Here is a 16653-nt window from a genome sequence, read left to right on the forward strand (position 1 = left end):
AGATTTTAAGCCGGGTCGCTCTCACTTCCAGCTTGGGAGGTGGAGGGGATCCAAGAGGCTAGACAGAAAGAGCAGGGACATGAAATCAGAGTTTCAGTACTGACTCCGTGTAGTCTTGGTCAAACCACTGACTTCCTCTGAGCCTCACACAAAACGTAGTCTCTTGCTACAATTGCACCAACCACAAAGGGATCCTGGTTTTCTGATTCACCGAACCAAATGCAAAAGCTTTCTAATACGAAGGGATTAAGAATACTTAATTACTTGGTAGAAGGAGGGGGAAAAGAACATAGCTTAGGGCTGGTTCCACTTCTTCAAACCATCAGGCCTCCACTCAGGAGAGTAGACCCTCTCCTTACAATGCGTGAGGTGGAAAGAATCCTGGGGCCAGGAGACGGGAGGCCAAAGTTCCAGTTTTGTTTTGCTCTCATAGCTGGGTGACTGTGGGCAAGTCCTACCCCTCTCTGGGCCATGCTGTCCCCACTTGCTCAATGGAGCTGTGGAAATAGGCCTCTAAGGCCTCCAAGGCCCACCCTGGCTCAGATGTCCCAAGCGTCTAGTCCAGAGAGGCACAGATCAATCGCTAAGCAGACATCCCAATGAGCCTGGTTATTCTGAATCTGGCTTTGTCACCTACATAGCGCTGTTCCCCCCAAAGCTGCCTTCTTCTGTCCAGAGACAGTAAACAACCAAAGTTCCCACACCGGAAGGTCTGACAGCTCTAGAACACTTGTGGCCCACGCATTTTGACGTAAACATGCGTCACTCCCAGGTCTGAAAAGAATCAAAGCAAATCAGCATGAAATGGGGACTGTCTACAGTGCTGCAGCCGAGCGGCCTGTGGCGAGAGGACAGGAAGAGAGGTCCTGCCAGCTGTTAAGCACATGGACCCTGCTGGGCCCTGCAGCACAGGGGTGACCTGGGGGGCGGCAGCCACGGCAGTGAGAGAACAAGATCGTGCCCACATGGCGGCAGGATGTGGGCAAAAGCCAATGGGGATCCTTATTCTGTAAACGCGGAGCCTCTGGAGACGGGCTGGGTCAGGCACAGAAGGCCCCGGCAAGAAGGAAACAAGAGGCCAAGGCCAGGGAAGTGGGGGGCAGACTCCAAGGAGAAGAGGGTTTGGACATTTGGTTGTCTAAAGCAGCACCTCCGTACGGGGCTCAGGCCTCCTCCAGTTACTGGCACAAGAAGGCAGAGGTCAAGAGATTTGGGAATTGGAGACACCCAGCTATGAATTCTGTCACCCGTCCATACCACCTGTGTGACTTGAGTAAGTTCCACGGCCCCTCTCAGGCTTGTCTCCCTACTGACTCCTCATTTTTCTCCTTTCTGGTAAAACAGGACCAATATTGGCTCAGGACATTCGTGTGAGGATTAAGTGTATGGAAATGGCACGCAAATGGTTGCTGTCATCATTATTCCTGGAAGGCTGTCCCATCCTGGGACTCTTGAAGCCCTCCCCTTTTCTTCACCAGCTAAAATCCTTCACAACCTTTCTCAGGTCCCCCTTCCAAAGTGTGTGCGTGCGCGTATCTGCCAAAGCCCTCCAGAGCCCACAGTGTTCTCTCCCCCTCCACCCCTCCAGTCTACTGCACAGTCATTGTCACATCCTGAGAGGCCTTCCATTGGATCAGCCGGACAGTTTAGACACTGTAAACAGCCTTGCATAAGGGAATCTGCCTCCTTCTTCTACCCAGCCAGCCCAGCCACGTTTCTCTAAGACCTGGTGTTGGAGAGCTTTGATGCTGGCCTCAACCAAGGTTCAGGTTGCCCTCTCTGTGTCTCCTACACTTGGCCACCCACCATCACATGATCTTCTCAGCGCACAAGCCAAGAGGGAGTTCTGCAGAACACATGGCTTAGCCATAGCTTCATGAACACAGCTGGTGCTCAATATTCACTTACTCCTGTGTTTCAATTCTTTCTTTCATCTTCCCCCTCCCATCCTTCTTTTCTTCTGCAAATATTAACTAAGAACCTACTATGTGCTGACCCTGTATCAGTAGAGATCAAAAGACACACATCCCTGACTCAGGGAAGCCATGGTCTGGCTAAATAAGCAATCACAGGCTAAGCTGTAGGGGCTACAGAGCAGGCTATGGGACCATATAGGAGAGGTACTATCCTGGTGATGGTGGAAGGCTTCCTGGAGGAGGTGACACAAAGCCTGAGCTTGAATGGGTGAAGGACAAGGAGGATTTAGCCAGTCAAAGGAGACCTACGTAGTGGTAGATGAGTAAGACTCAACCAGGGGTTTTGATATTTTTAAAAGTTCCCTCATTAAAAACAATTTCTTTTATGCTTTCAACTTTGGAAACATCTTAGATTTTTACAAAAGATTATCAAATCTACCTGAATCTTGTGATTCCATAAACCGTCAGCAACTATTCTCATGAAAGAATAGGAATTAAGCCAAGATTCTCACACTGCACCAGAAAAGAGATAAAGAGTCCAGATCCTAAACCCAGTGAAATAAACTTGGCTGGGCTATTTATTATCAGCGAGCACACACACACACACACACACACACACACTCACTCACCCCTTCCTATCTCATTTATGTTCTCCTGGGTACACTGTAGACGTCAAGGGGACTGCTAATGTGTACTCTTTAGCCAGGGCTTTGCTTTGTCTCTCAACATTTTATTTTGAAAAATTTCAAACAGAAAAGTTGAAAGAACTGCACATGTATCTTCACCTAGATTTATCAGCTGTTAACATTTTATGACATTTACTTTCTCCTCTCTGCAGATATACTAACATTTTTTTTCCCCTGGGTGATCTGAGAATTAGTTGCTGACACCAAGATATCTCTAGATATTTCAGTATGTATCTCCCAAGAAAAAGGACATTTTCTTACATAACCCTAATACCATTAACACTGATAGAATACTATCTAATACACCATCTGAATTCAAATATCTCCAATTGTCTCCAAAAGGAACTTTCTTTTTTTTTTTTAATTTTTTTTAACGTTTATTTATTTTTGAGACAGAGAGAGACAGAGCATGAACGGGGGAGGGTCAGAGAGAGGGAGACACAGAATCTGAAACAGACTCCAGGCTCCGAGCTGTCAGCATAGAGCCCGACGCGGGGCTTGAACTCACAGACTGTGAGATCATGACCTGAGCCGAAGTCGGCTGCTCAACCCACTGAGCCACCCAGGTACCCCACCAAAAGGAACTTTCTAGAATTTATGGTTTTGCTCATCCAGGATGCAGTCAAGAATCTCACTGGATTTGGTCATCATAGGTCTTTGGTCTCCATCTACCTTTTAAAATTTTTTGTCTTTCATGACACTGTCCATTTTGAAGACACCAGGCCTGTTGTTTTAAAGAATGATCCATAATCTGAATTTACCTGATTGCTTCCTCATGCTAACAAATGATTCTGATCAAATTCCTCATTTTTCCCTTCTCTCCAGGACCAGCCCTGCCAGCGACACCATGATAAACACTTAGTGGACCTTGTGGCCTCAGTGCACTTGGAATTTTACAAATCCCAGAGGGATTTAACTAATAACTAAATAAACTAACATTTATTTAATTTTGAAAGAATATTTTCAATATTTCCAAACTCTAGGGGCAGAGGGGAGGGGCCAAATGTCACATGTGCCAACCCAAAGGAAATTTTATAGCGATTTACTTTGATTCAGTATTAACAATGGCTTTTCAGATTTCTTTAAAGAATTTTTAATGCTTATTTATTTTTGAGAGAGAGAGAGAGAGTGAGACAGAGCATGAGCGGGGTAGGGGCAGAGAGAGGGAGACACAGAATCGGAAACAGGTTCCAGGCTCCACACTGTCAGCACAGAGCCTGACGCAGGGCTCGAACTCATGAACTGCAAGATCATGACCTGAGCCAAAGTCGGACGCTTAACCAACTGAGCCACCTAGGTGCTCCGCTTTTCAGATTTTTAAAAAAATGTTTGTTTATTTATTTTGAGAGAGAGAGAGTTCATGCATGCACGTGAGCAGGGGAGAGGCAGAGAGAGAGAGGGAGAGAGAGAGAGAATCCAAGGCAGGGTCTGTGCTATCAGCACACAGCCTGATGCGGGGCTCGAGCTCACGGACCGTGAGATCATGACGTGAGCCGAAATCAAGAGTCAGACACTTGATTGTCGGACAAGAGTCAGTGGCTTAACTGACTGAGCCACCCAGGATCAGGTATTTTTTTCAAAGTGCTTTCACCCTTGCTATTGAGGAACCCTTGCTTTGGGGTGAAACAGATATGGGCTCAAATTCTGGGTCTATCACTTACTAGCCGTGCTACTTGGAAAAGTAGTTTAACCTCTCTCAGCCTTGGTCGCCTTAAAGGATATTTATGGTGTAAGGTGCTTAAGCCAGTGTCTCGGTCCTAATCGTTGCATCTGTTAAGCTTTGCAAGAACCCTTCAAAAAAGGGAGAGCAAGAATTATCCTCTCCATTTCACAGGTGAGGTAACTGAAGCTCAAAAGACAATGGGACCTGTCGAAGGTCATGCAGCAAAGCGTCCAACGCTATCGAACTAGAACCAAAGTTGCTGACTCCCAGAGCTGTCATTTCCACTTCTCCTCAGGAAGTAGCATCTTCCTCATGGGATGTTGTGAGGCTTGATCGACATGATACATGTCTGGTGCTATGCATTATGTTCGTACAGAGGCTATGTTCAGTGTCAGTGACCCTTATTGTCATTATTTCTATGGTGTCACACTGCTGTGAGTAACGGATTTTTTGTTTCAAAGGCCCCACAAGAACTCTGGGAACCAGGCTCCTAATTATCCTGACTCCCACCAAGACAGGGTGGGGATTAGAACAACCTAAACTTCACTGAAGGTATGAAGGTTTCGCTTGGAAGGAAAGACAGAATATTCTGAGGCTGTGGGGCCATTGTTTGCAAAACACAAGAGAGGGTCTGTTTTCTTGGGAAAGGGACATAAATCATGAGTCATACTTTAGGTTCTGTGTGGGTGACTTGAGGTTCCTGAGAAAACTTTTGTGTCACTCACTATTGTCGGGTGTCGACTGAAAACACAAAAAGCCTGACCCAGTTTTATTCCCCAAATCACATGACCCATCCTGACCAAGACATTCTAGGAACACATTGTCCATCTCCTTGAACAATGTGAGCAGGAGACAGAGTAGCCATTCAAATTGGCCACGAGGCAATTAGTAAAACACCGTTGAGCAGCCGGCCATGCCTTGGGGCAACTCAATGACCAAACAGATCACAAGGTCCGGCTCCCACCGTAATCATGCCAGCCGCGAGGGAAGAGGGCTTTCCTTCTACCCTCGAAACAATAAGCAGCCATTCAGAAGCCCAATCAATGGGACTGTTCCATTCTTGGTCCTGGGCAAGGCCATTATATTGTCCAGTGGCTACAGTGCTAGCTCAGACAGTGTTACAAAGAAGACTTTTCCATAAGTTTGGTGTGCAATAGATCCCTCAGCTTGGTTGGTGCTAGAGGGACGGCATGTCTGGAACCAAAATGTGGAGGTTTCATTTCACAACTCTGGATATGACTCATTTAGAGGCCATTGTTCTTAATTTATTCTTGCTTCCCATTCATCTAACCAAAGCCCTGCTACGCTCTCTGTTTTCACATCTGTCCTTCTAAGTAATGAACCGTGCGCTGGGGAGAGAGGTAGGGAGGGTGGAAAGAACATGAGCTTGGAATGAGGCAGATCTGGTTTCTGAACTTGGCTCTGACCTTAGGTGATAAAAATAGGCAATACCATGCTTACTGTATGCCAGGCACTGCGCTCAATAACCTACCTGTACCCGTTTCTACTTCATAGGTGAAGACACTGACAATTAAAGATGTTAAGTAATGTGCCCCAAGCCTGGATTCAAATCCTGCTGTGTCTCTCAGTGAAGCCCAATCTACCATGTAAAACTGCCTTGAAATGCAAATTTCCTTTGCTCTAAGCTTCCTCATATGAAACGCATAGACCTCTTTACATTTTACCCATTTCTTGTGTCTCGAGTTGTATAGAAACAAATACACCCAAATATATATTTAAGAAATAGGTGTATAAAGCAATATATGTACAAAATACATTTACAAAACAAATATATGTTTGTTTTATATATATAATATATGTATACATATGTTTAATAACCACATGCGAAGTAACCGCTTGAGCTAAAGCCGACCATATATACATTTTTTTAAAGCAGCAGAGACTAACAGGCACGTAGCAGATACTCCATAAATGCCCCCTTCCCTGCGGCCGAGGCTGATTCTAAGATATCAAATCTCTGACCCCAAGCCAAAATCTCACTGGGCAGTTTGTCTTTTTCAGACGAGCCTCAGGAACCTCACAAAGGCTTAGTTAAAACACCTCTGTCACGGCCCCATCTCTTGCCGTATAAGTCAATAACACAGGACACCAAGATTTGGTTGCTTCAGCCTCGGTCACAGAGGAAGACGGTGTGAGGAGGGGGGAGGCCAATCCAGCAATCCTGAAAGCTGGAAATCGGGCTGCAACTCCTCCAGCCGGGCCTTTGATGTGTGTGTGCCTGCTTCCATGTGCTCATTACTTTAAGCTGTTCCATGTGTATATGTTTGTATATGTGTGTGTATACATGTGTATTACGCATAGCCAGAAGTAGATGTATTTACATACCTATAGACACACACATAACGATATCCCAAATAAGCCACCAGTCCCACCTTTAAAGTGTCTTCAGAAAATTAACCCACGGAATAAGCAATAATATGTGAAATATAAACATTCTTGCATGTTGGCAGATAACCATGCTATACATTCCCCTCGAAGAACTGAGAAGGAGAAGAAAGGGAATAACACAATGGCAGAAAAATGCACTAATCAAATCCATAATCAACTTTGATGATGGAGTAAGGAGTCTAATCAAAACACAATGGGACAAAGTTGCAACAGGTTGTAAGCTTGGAGCTGTGCTCTCCTCCCAGGGGCCTCGCCTGCTCTTTCTTTTTAAACATCTAAAACACCCACAGAGGATTTCAATCACTTCTAATTACTTTTTTAAAGAAATGAGTTGCAAGTTGAACACCAGGCTCCTAAAAACAGGAAATATCAAAGTATTATATATATAATTTTTTCCCTGCAGCTGCTTCTTAAAAATAAGCTAACCTCTCCTCAAATAGCTCATGCGCATTCCTTATCTGAAGGTCGGCCGGCCAGGGTTTCTGAACTAACGCAGAGCATGCCTCTAAAACAATTCTTTGCATATGGTCATAATTTATACACCACGTTAACAGAGCAGATGCTATAAATGTTCACTCTTGGGGGAAGGCCCAGGTATCCCAGCACCAGGAAGAGAATTCGGGAGGGATGTCCTGCTCCACAGCAGTCCCCTCCCCCCAGTGGGGGTGGAGCCGAGCTGTAGGTTTGTGGGAGAGGTTCAAGGTGAGGGGCCTGGGCAGTTGACAGAGGGGCCGCACCTAAGGCTGTCTGCTGGCTACCTTAGGTCTTCTCACACTTATTGGACATGGAGAGCCAGCTTGGGAGGAGAGGGCTGTCACTGGCCGAAGAGAGTTGCTGCGTAATAAAAGGAGCCATGAGAACTGCCTCTCTTCCCCTGTAACTACCATGTTGAATATTCCGAACCCCAAGCTAATAACGATAATCACTGTCATTTCCCAAAGGTCTATTATGAACCAGGTCTTTATGGACACCACCTCCCACCTTCTCCTAAGGAGCCTGCATGCACAGAATTCTCATCCACCAGCCAGCATGCAAAGCCCATCCTTCAGGGGCACCTGGGTGGCTCAGTCGGTTAAGTGTCTGCTTAAGTGTCCGACTCGGGTCATGATGTCACGGTTCGTGAGTTCGAGCCCCACGGCGGGCTCTGCCTCTGCACTGATAGTGCGGAGCCTGCTTGGGATTCTCTTTCTCTGTGCCTCCCCTGCTCGTGCACATGCGTGCTCTCCTTCTCAAAACAAACAAACTTTAGAAAGAGCCAGTCCTTCAACTGCGAGATGCTTTTGTTGTTCCCTCATCACCATGTTTTAAAAGGAAGATACTAGGGGTGCCTGGGTGGCTCAGTCGGTTAAGCGTCCGACTTCAGCTCAGGTCACGATCTCGCGGTCCGTGAGTTCCAGCCCCGCGTCGGGCTCTGGGCTGACGGCTCAGAGCCTGGAGCCTGCTTCCGATTCTGTGTCTCCCTCTCTCTCTGCCCCTCCCCCATTCATGCTCTGTCTCTCTCTGTCTCAAAAATAAATAAACGTTAAAAAAATTATTTTAAAAAAGGAAGATACTAGATACAGAACAATTACCTGTTGTATGAAAGTGCGGCTTCTCTGCAGTGACATCATCTTCTGCTCTGCACCAACACATGGCCCTGTTCCTCATCCTTCCCTCTCATGAGCGTGTCACTTCCTCTTCTCCCCACCCAACCAGGGCTGCCCATCTCTGAAGCCCAGTCTCCTCCAGGAGGCCCTCTGGATTTCTCCAGCCATCGTGGCCCTTCCCTTCCTTTGAGCCCCAAGCATCCCTTCCAGCCCTCTCTGTGTTGTGTCCTGTTGCTCTAGGCACATTGGTTACATCTCCCAACTAGACTAGGAAGTCCCCAAGGCCCAGGCCATGTCTATGTACCCCATCCACCCGCCAGGGTAAATGATGGAGGTAGGCAGCTATGAAGGGTGCGGGACCACCAGTGTTGAAGCTACACCAACCTGAGTCGGACTCTCTGTTCCATCACACTGGAGCACGATGACTTAGAGCAAGTTCCCCCAGACTTGCAGAGTCTCACTCACTCTTCTAGCTCAAGGGTTAGAGCAGTGGTCTCACTAGGGCCTGCCAGTAAGCCGAAAGTCTCTGTGCTTACCCATGTATAGTGGTTAAGGGCATGGACTCCAGAGCCAGACCGTCCAAGTTTTAATTCTACTTCTGCTACTCCCCAGGTTACTAACCCGGTCTTTGCCTCAGTTTCCTTGTGTGTAAAATGAGAATACTAACATTTATGTCATTGCATTGTCATAAGAATCAAATGAGGTCTTTTATGCACTAGTCTTTAGAACAATTCCTGGCATGTAGGAAGTAATTGTATTGTTTGATTTGTCATTATTATATCATTATTGATTTGTCATTATTATATCATTGGACTTGCCATTATTATATTATTTGATTGCCATTATTGTATTATTATTGTTATAGAACACTATTGTTATACAAAAGGTCCCATCTGCTTTAAATGTTACTATGGGTGAAATGATATCATATATAAAAAGCCGGGCACCGTGAGCACTAAACAAGTAGTCATGCCCTTCCCTCACCTTCCCACCGTGCCCGGTACTGAGAGATGCTCTGTAAATTCTTGTGAACTGATGAATACCTTTTCAAGGGCTAGAGAGATAAGCTATGCCTTTTCTCACTTAGAGGCTATTAGATCTAGGTTCTAATAGCCTTATCTCTTGGTTTGGCAATATAAATAGCTAATTATATTAAGTGTTGCTTACTTGCCAGACACTGGGCTAAATACTTCATAGGTTATTTTTCTCAGTCCTTACAATTTGTGTGGTTGTTTCTGCCCATTTGTACAGAGGGGAACACTGAGGCCCAGAGAGGTTAACTGACCAGGTCACTCAGCAGGTGCATGGCAGAAACAGGACACCACGGATATCCACCTGACTTTAAAATCTGTGTACTGACCCCTGCACAACTCATCCTCCTAAGAGAAACTCCCCGAATAAAAGGGAGAGTCAGAGGCCCCAAGATATCATCTGCCCTATAACTCAACATTTCCTGAGTATCTTCTACTGACAAATACCAGGTTTTGTATTACAGACCACAGAAGTCCAGCCAGACACAGTCCTTAAGCTATAATAGAGAGGCTTTCCTGGATGGCGAATGGGCTACTATGTTAGGTAGAGTGAAAGAAGGCCCTGTCCAAAGAAGGCAAAACTGCCTTTGCCAAAGTCACTTTGATGCCAGTGTGGGGCAGTAAGTAAGGACAAGGATCTGCTGCTTGACGCAGGGAAGAGCCCTCAGGAAGCCCAAACATGGATAAGGAAAGCAGGCTGGTAAGAAATAGGATAGCCCACCAGGAAGGAGTCAATTTCCTGCCAAGGAAATTGTCCATCCAAACCATCCTCATGATCAGAAGGATTGGCCTCCTCCCCTGAGGACAAGACAGGTGCAATGGGGGCATTTGGGTATGGTGGGCCAAGAGTGAGGGAAGAGAGCAAAGCCGAGGGACCAGGCCCCTGCCAGCCCCTCCATGAACAGCTGGAGAATATTTTTTCAGGAAAGAAGGTGATGAATCACCTTTCCAGAACCTGCCCCCTGCAAGTCCTCCAACCATGTTTGTTAAATATAGGGTCAAATGGGCAAAGGCAGAATAGCTGCCTGGGTGGAAATAATCCCTGTGTCTACTTTCCCTCTCATTCCTCAGTTCCTTCTCATCAGGCTGGAGGGTGTGTGTCACATCCCAGAGTCACTGTTCTGGCCTCCCACATACCACCCACCATACCTCATAAACCCCGTCTCCAAGGATGGATAGGAAAACCTCCCAAGAGTGAATCCCTGAGCTCATTCCCATTTCGGAGCCCACTGGACAAATCCTGTGGCTAACAGCAGAACAAGAGAACACAGCACAAACTCCTAGCAGAGACAGGCCCTCTGGAGCACAGGGTGAAATCTTGCTTTCCTCCCACACGCCATCACTCAAACCTGTCAGCTTCCAAAAATGTTTAGCAAGTGCAGCAGCAAGGGGCATGCTTATCAGCCTGGCCTGGGAGCTTAATCTGCTTCGAGAGCCTTCTCCAGCCCAGAGTTCCAAAAGTCTGCTTACAATTAGCTCCCAGCTCCAGTTCCTCCATCGGAAAGGTTAGCAATGTGTTGAGTTCTAGCCTCTGATCAGAGAAAGCTCCAGGAGAAGGTGGAGACAGTGTCAGCAGAAAAGAAAGTGCCAAAAAGGTCAGCTGGTCTGTTGCCACTTCCCTGACACCAGCCCCAAACCACCTCCCCCTCTGGCTTCCTGCCTCTCCTGACTGGGACAGTCACATCCGTCAGGTCAGCCTGTCCCCAAAAGTCCCTGCTGAATGACTGCCAAGAAAATACAGCATGCCCCTGCTCCCTCCTACCAGATGAGGAAAAAAAAAAAAAAGGGAGCAGGGAGGGCAGAAGGCCAAGAGAAACTGATTGGCCCTAGCTGATTTCCTTAAAAGAGATTGCATGGCCAAGGCCTGTCACCCAGCCGGACTGGGTGATGCAGGCTCTGTCTGGAAAGGTAGAAGTCACCAATTCTCTTCAAGCCCAAGCCACCAGCCATCCCCACACCCAGTCACCCAGGCTACCAGCGCCAGGATTTACTACCCAGGAAGGAGGGGCTTAACTTCAGGCAGCCATTTGGAAACAGCCACCCCCACCCCCACCGCCATCCTCACCCCCCACCGCAACAGCCAGCCAAGACGCCAGGAGTCTCCAGCTGCCTGCTTCCGCTGGTGCAGCGGGCACTCCTAGGGCAGTCCCAGCACAGTGCCTGGAATCCTGTCGGCCCAAGGGACGGGCAGGGGCAGGTCATCTTCAAACCGAGGGGAACAGGTTGATTGCACCCCCCAGACACCTTTTCCTGGATCTTGCAGCCAGACCAGGGGGCATCGAGCCCAAGAGACTTCAGACCATTCCTTGGCAGACACAGAATCTCTGCAGAACCGACAGCCAACCAGCCGCTGCAGAAGATACTGCCTTCTTGAGGCCAAGCTCTCAACATGCAGGAACTGACATTTCCAGAGCCGCACGGTTGTGTGTGTGCGTGCGTGTGTGTGTGTATGGACACGCCACCCGTACCCCCCAGAAGGAAGCTGCTGGCATACCCCCACCCCGGTCTCTCAAAGCTCCTGAAGGCAAACCTCTGGCACCCGGGCCACACCCACCGGCCAGCCCACTCTCCTAGCGCATCCCCAGATCTGCCAGCCTAAGTAGAAGGGCTCCCTTCTCCGCCCACCGGGTAGCCCTTTCACTCCTCCAGCCGTGCCACCTTCCCCTCAAGAAGTATTCGCCCGCCCACCCTCCCAGAACAGTGCCCCGGCACACATCGCCTCTCACCTGGGTATCGAACCCGTTTTCCACCGAGCCGCTCTTCCGCAGCGGGAGCCCCTCCCCCGCCGGCTCCTGCAGCCCCTGGGATTTCAGGGGGATCTGGCTAGGGTAGGTAGTCTTGCTCACCTCCACCTTGCTTCCCAGCTTGAGGTAGCAGGGCTGGGGGCCGGCCCGGGCTGGGGGCACGTGCAGGATGGGCGCGGCGCTGTGCACGGGTTTGGGCAGTCCCGACTTCATTTTGGAGGCGACCAGGATGGCCGGCATCTTCTCCCGGGGCTTCGGCTTTCCCAGCACGTCCCTGGCAGCGGCGGCGGAGGCGACCGCTAAAGGCAGCGCGGGCAGCAGAGCAGGCGCCGGGCCTCGGCCCGCGAGGCGCCCACCACCAGCGGAGGAAAAAAAAAAAAAAAAAAAGAAAGCCCCGGGTCTGGGAGTCAGAGCAAACCGGCGAGCGCGCCTTCGGGTTGTAGGATGGGGCAGAGGACTGGTCGCTGCGCTCAGCTGGTTCCACCTGGATGGATGCTGAAGGCGGGTTTCTCGCGCGTCCTAGGCGGCCTGTTCAAGGGATCTGGGCGCTCAGGGGCTGTTCCCTCTTTCGATTCTCCTCCTGGGAAACCGAGGCTTGGACGCCCATATTAACTTGTCACTGCATCTCCGAAGTGAGGAGGCCCCTTTGGGAGAGGAACGGCGGGGCCGCGTGGCTTCCCGCTCCGGGAGGCTGCGGGTGTGAGGGTGAGGGAAGCAGCGAGCAGCGGCGGGAGGAAGGCGCGAGCAGAGGAGGAAGGAGAGGGAGGACGCACGGAGCCCAAGACGCCTCCACCAAGAGGCAGCTGCTGCCCTAACCGCGAGCACCGCAGTGTCACCCGCGACGCAGAGGCGCGGCGACAGCCCCCGAAAGGTCTCTCTAGGCGTGACAGTCACGACTGCTCATAAGTCCCCGGACAGATAGCACCTTAGCGCCTGTAGGTCTGCACATGCTCCGTGAGCTATAGCGCAGCTAGGCTGTGGCCGTGGGGCGCGGGCACCCGGACGCGCGGCTGGCGGGCTGGGCAGGGCTGCGCTCGCGAGCGGCGGCCCCGCTTCCCGGGAAGGCTGCGCTGGCTGCGGGGCTCCGAGCAGGGGAGTACAGGCTGCGGCCGGCGCTGCTGCGGCGCGCGCTGACAGCCCGGGCCGCCCCGGCGCGCCCATTGGTCCGTGGCGCGCCAATCAGCGACTGCAGCTCGCTCTGCAAAGGGGGCGTGGCCTCAACTCCCGGGCCAAGGCCGAAACTCCGGGGCCGCGCTTGGCCGCCAAGTACAAAGCCGGCTGGTGGCCGCTCTGCGGCACTGCTCCTGCTGCGCGCTTCCCAGCGGGCCGACACTCCCGCGTCCCTGAAACCCTCTTTTGAAAAATGCCCTTTCGAATGCAAAGGCCCGCCTCGGGGCCCCGCGGGCGAGGCTCGGGGGGAAGTTTGTTTCCTTTTTCAAATTGTTCTGGTCACCTTAACGGTTTGAATCTTCCGGAATCGCGCCCGCCGCCCTGCGGCCCCCCATCTGGTCTGGGCAGGGCTGTTCCTCGTCTCCGGCGTTAAGGACTCGCCAGCCATTTCTCCTCTTTTCTGCCTCACTTCCAGGCGGGCCGGGGGCCCTCCCAAGAGCTTCCTCTCCCGCTTTCAAAGCCTTCAGTTTTCACTTAACTATTTGAAGTATTTATAGGCAAATACACTACCCAGGGAAGCCTCCCGCCCCGAGTCAGCTCCCCCGTGCAACCTACTACAGATTCTGTCATCAGAGTGGCCGGAGGAAGCCAGGAGAGGTTCCATGACCCCGGCTGGCTCAGGCTAACCCTTGTTGCATTTCATGTAGCAGCCCCTCCCTGTCCGCGCCTTGGATGCACTGGCCCCACAGGTTCCCCGACTTTAATGCGTCCGAGGATTTCTCTCCTCTCAATTGCTCTTTGGGTTCCTCGCTGACGCCGAGTTTATGAGAACTGGAACGTATGATCCAGACAGGCCCGAGCCCTCTCGATTCATGGATTGGGACCCCCCACCCTGAAGAACGGCCTGGATTTAAACTGGGCGAGACCTTAAATCGTAATGCATCCTTAAAAAGCTTCGGTTTTCACTTGGAGCAAGGAGGTTTGAGTACATTTATATCATGCGCTGTTGTTTGGATTAAATGAATAGTGCATGACAGTTGTTAAGCACAAGTACCTGGCAGTGTAAAGGGGTCAGTAGAAGTTGGGCATTATTATCCCTGTTATTAAATTACTACGGCTACTTCCCAACGCCCCCCTCCCCCCAGTCATCTCTGCTTATACGTTGTTTGTCTTTCCTCTCTGTCTCTAAGATACAGGTTTTCCCAGTATGTCCACCCTGTATCATGATTTACAATGCTGATAGCATTGATTGATCATTATCCAGACCAGAGGAAACCTCAACGTTTTAAAACAACCTCTTGAAAAGGCATTAAGAAATGAGAAGGTGCTTTCTTACCCTGGCCTGCTCCCTCCCCAACCTTATCTTCCACAAATTCTATACAGCGACTTTCTACTGTAGCTAGGCTGAAGTACATAGTCTTGTATATAATTTCAGGTGTTCCCCCTCTCTCTGAAATTAAACCATACGTGGTCTGTGCCACTTACTTAACACTCAGCCCTTCGCCATCTGATGCCACCGTTATTTATCATTTCATTTTTATTTTCTTTGAGAGTAAGCCTCATGAAGTTAGGAACTGTGTTTTGAACTTTCATTAGAGTCTCTCGGCATCAAGTATGCGGTGGACCCAACAGCTACCCAGATTGTTATCGAATAAATGAGTAAGGGATGACAGCAGCAATTTTCCAGGAAGGGAGCCTTTTAGATTTAGGTATATAATGTCATAAGACACGTTATACTATATTAAACCTTAGGACTCTCTCCCCAGAATTCTGGTTCATACAGACATACCAAGAGTCATGGGAAGATATTGCAGTCTTCGGTAAAGTTCACAGAGATATTCCAAAGTAATTCCATGGCAGTGCTTCTCAAAGTATGGTTACCAGACCAGCTGCAGCAGCAGCACCTGAAAACTTGTTTGAAAACCCCACCCCTGAGCAACTCAACCAAAAGATCTGGAGGCGGGGTCTAGCAATCTAGGTTCAACAAGTGCTTAAGTCAGTGATTCTGATGCATATTAAAGTTTGGCAGCTTACACCCTAATGAATATACCAGGCACTCAGTGCTCTTCCAGGGCTGCCTAAACCTTAATGTACATAGGAAATACTGGAGGTCTTGCTAAAATACAGATTCTGATTCAGAAGTTCTGGAATAGGGCTGAGGTTCTGCTTTCAGAGTATGCTCCCATGCAATGCCCCTGCTGGTGGCTTGGAGATCACACTTTGAGTAGTAAGGCTAAACTGTAGGTAACAAAAGGGTTTCATCTCAAGGACCATCTGTACTTAAGTGACTTTCTGTCACACTGTGCTGAAAAGAATTGAGGGTGCATCTACCTAGTTTAGTTGGAAACAGCAGCCTAATCAATTAATAATGTCTGTCATGGATGCAGAAATAGAAATGGTGACAGACGTGCTAAGTATTTGCCATCTTTGATCTCCTGTTTAAATCATATTTGCTGCCAAGGTCATTTTTTGGGTTCTGAGACCCTCAACTATGTGCTAATATGAAAAATAGTACATTCTTTTTGGACTTCTTCCTAATCCTCTAGAATTTGGTAAACATTGAGCATGCACCTTGACCCTTTGTGAGTTTATAACTAAAGACTGCTAATTTCTCATCTTTCTTGATGGAAGCTGAGTGAATCTTTTAGTCTATTTCCAATTTCTTTGCCCACCTCTTCATCCTTTAATAATGTTATTTGCTCTTTCCCGGAACATTTTTCATTTCCCTTTATATCTTTCCTATTAACCTTCATTTTCCTTATTTAAAGCAAAATAATTTATCATCATAACCAGACAAAGTGAGAGTAAATCTACTTTTCCCCTGAGGCAAAAAAGGTAGTTACAAGGTTCCTCCTTAAATAAGATCATTGCGAATTATAAAAATGCCCTATAAAGTTACTCCTTTCATATGTATGCTATGTTAACATGTAAGAAGTCATTTTAAATCTATATGTTTGGCATTGGCAGCTAAAGAAGGTACTGGTTCAGAGAATAGCAAACTGCTTTGGAAAGAACAAACTATCCAGATATATATATATATTTTTTTTTTAATTCTTTTAATATTTATTTATTTTTGAGGGAGAGACAGAGTGTGAGTGGGGGAGGGGCAGAGAGAGAGGGAGACACAGAATCTGAAGCAGGCTCCAGGCTCTGAGCTGTCAGCACAGAGCCCCATGTGGGGCTCAAACTCACAAACTGCAAGACCATGACCTGAGCTGAAGTTGGACGCCTAAGTGAATGAGCCACCCAGGTGCCCCCCCAAAAATATTTTTAATTGTTTTCACTATGGATAGCGCACCATTTTAAATCTCAACTTTGACAACTCTCCTTTTCTCTCACTCTGAACTTTCCAACTCACCCACGTGTCAGTGACGGCCTAATTTGAAACTTACCACTAAAGCTCTCAGGATCACTGAATCATCCTAAGAGCTCCGACAGTTCCCAGGTTCTAAGAGCCATCCTCACATCCGGATGCTCCAACTGCTTTCTGATCCTCAATATCAGCCAC

The 16653-nt window shown here is 48.6% G+C and overlaps 1 protein-coding gene across 2 annotated transcripts in view; it reads right to left on the bottom strand.

Moving 5' to 3' along the window:
- NAV2 (neuron navigator 2) overlaps positions 1-13386 on the bottom strand; it is a 394263-nt gene extending 380877 nt beyond the window's left edge. The window contains exon 1 of one of the 2 annotated variants that reach the window (XM_053203382.1): positions 12018-13386. In XM_053203382.1, coding sequence (XP_053059357.1) covers positions 12018-12275 — 258 coding nt within the window. In that variant the 5' untranslated portion in view covers positions 12276-13386. The remainder of the gene's footprint in view (positions 1-12017) is intronic. The other variant, XM_053203383.1, reaches the window with a different exon arrangement.
- Positions 13387-16653: the final 3267 nt, after the last annotated feature.

The sequence above is a fragment of the Acinonyx jubatus genome, chromosome D1, assembly GCF_027475565.1.
Source record: "Acinonyx jubatus isolate Ajub_Pintada_27869175 chromosome D1, VMU_Ajub_asm_v1.0, whole genome shotgun sequence".
Classification (NCBI taxonomy): Eukaryota; Metazoa; Chordata; class Mammalia; order Carnivora; family Felidae; genus Acinonyx; species Acinonyx jubatus.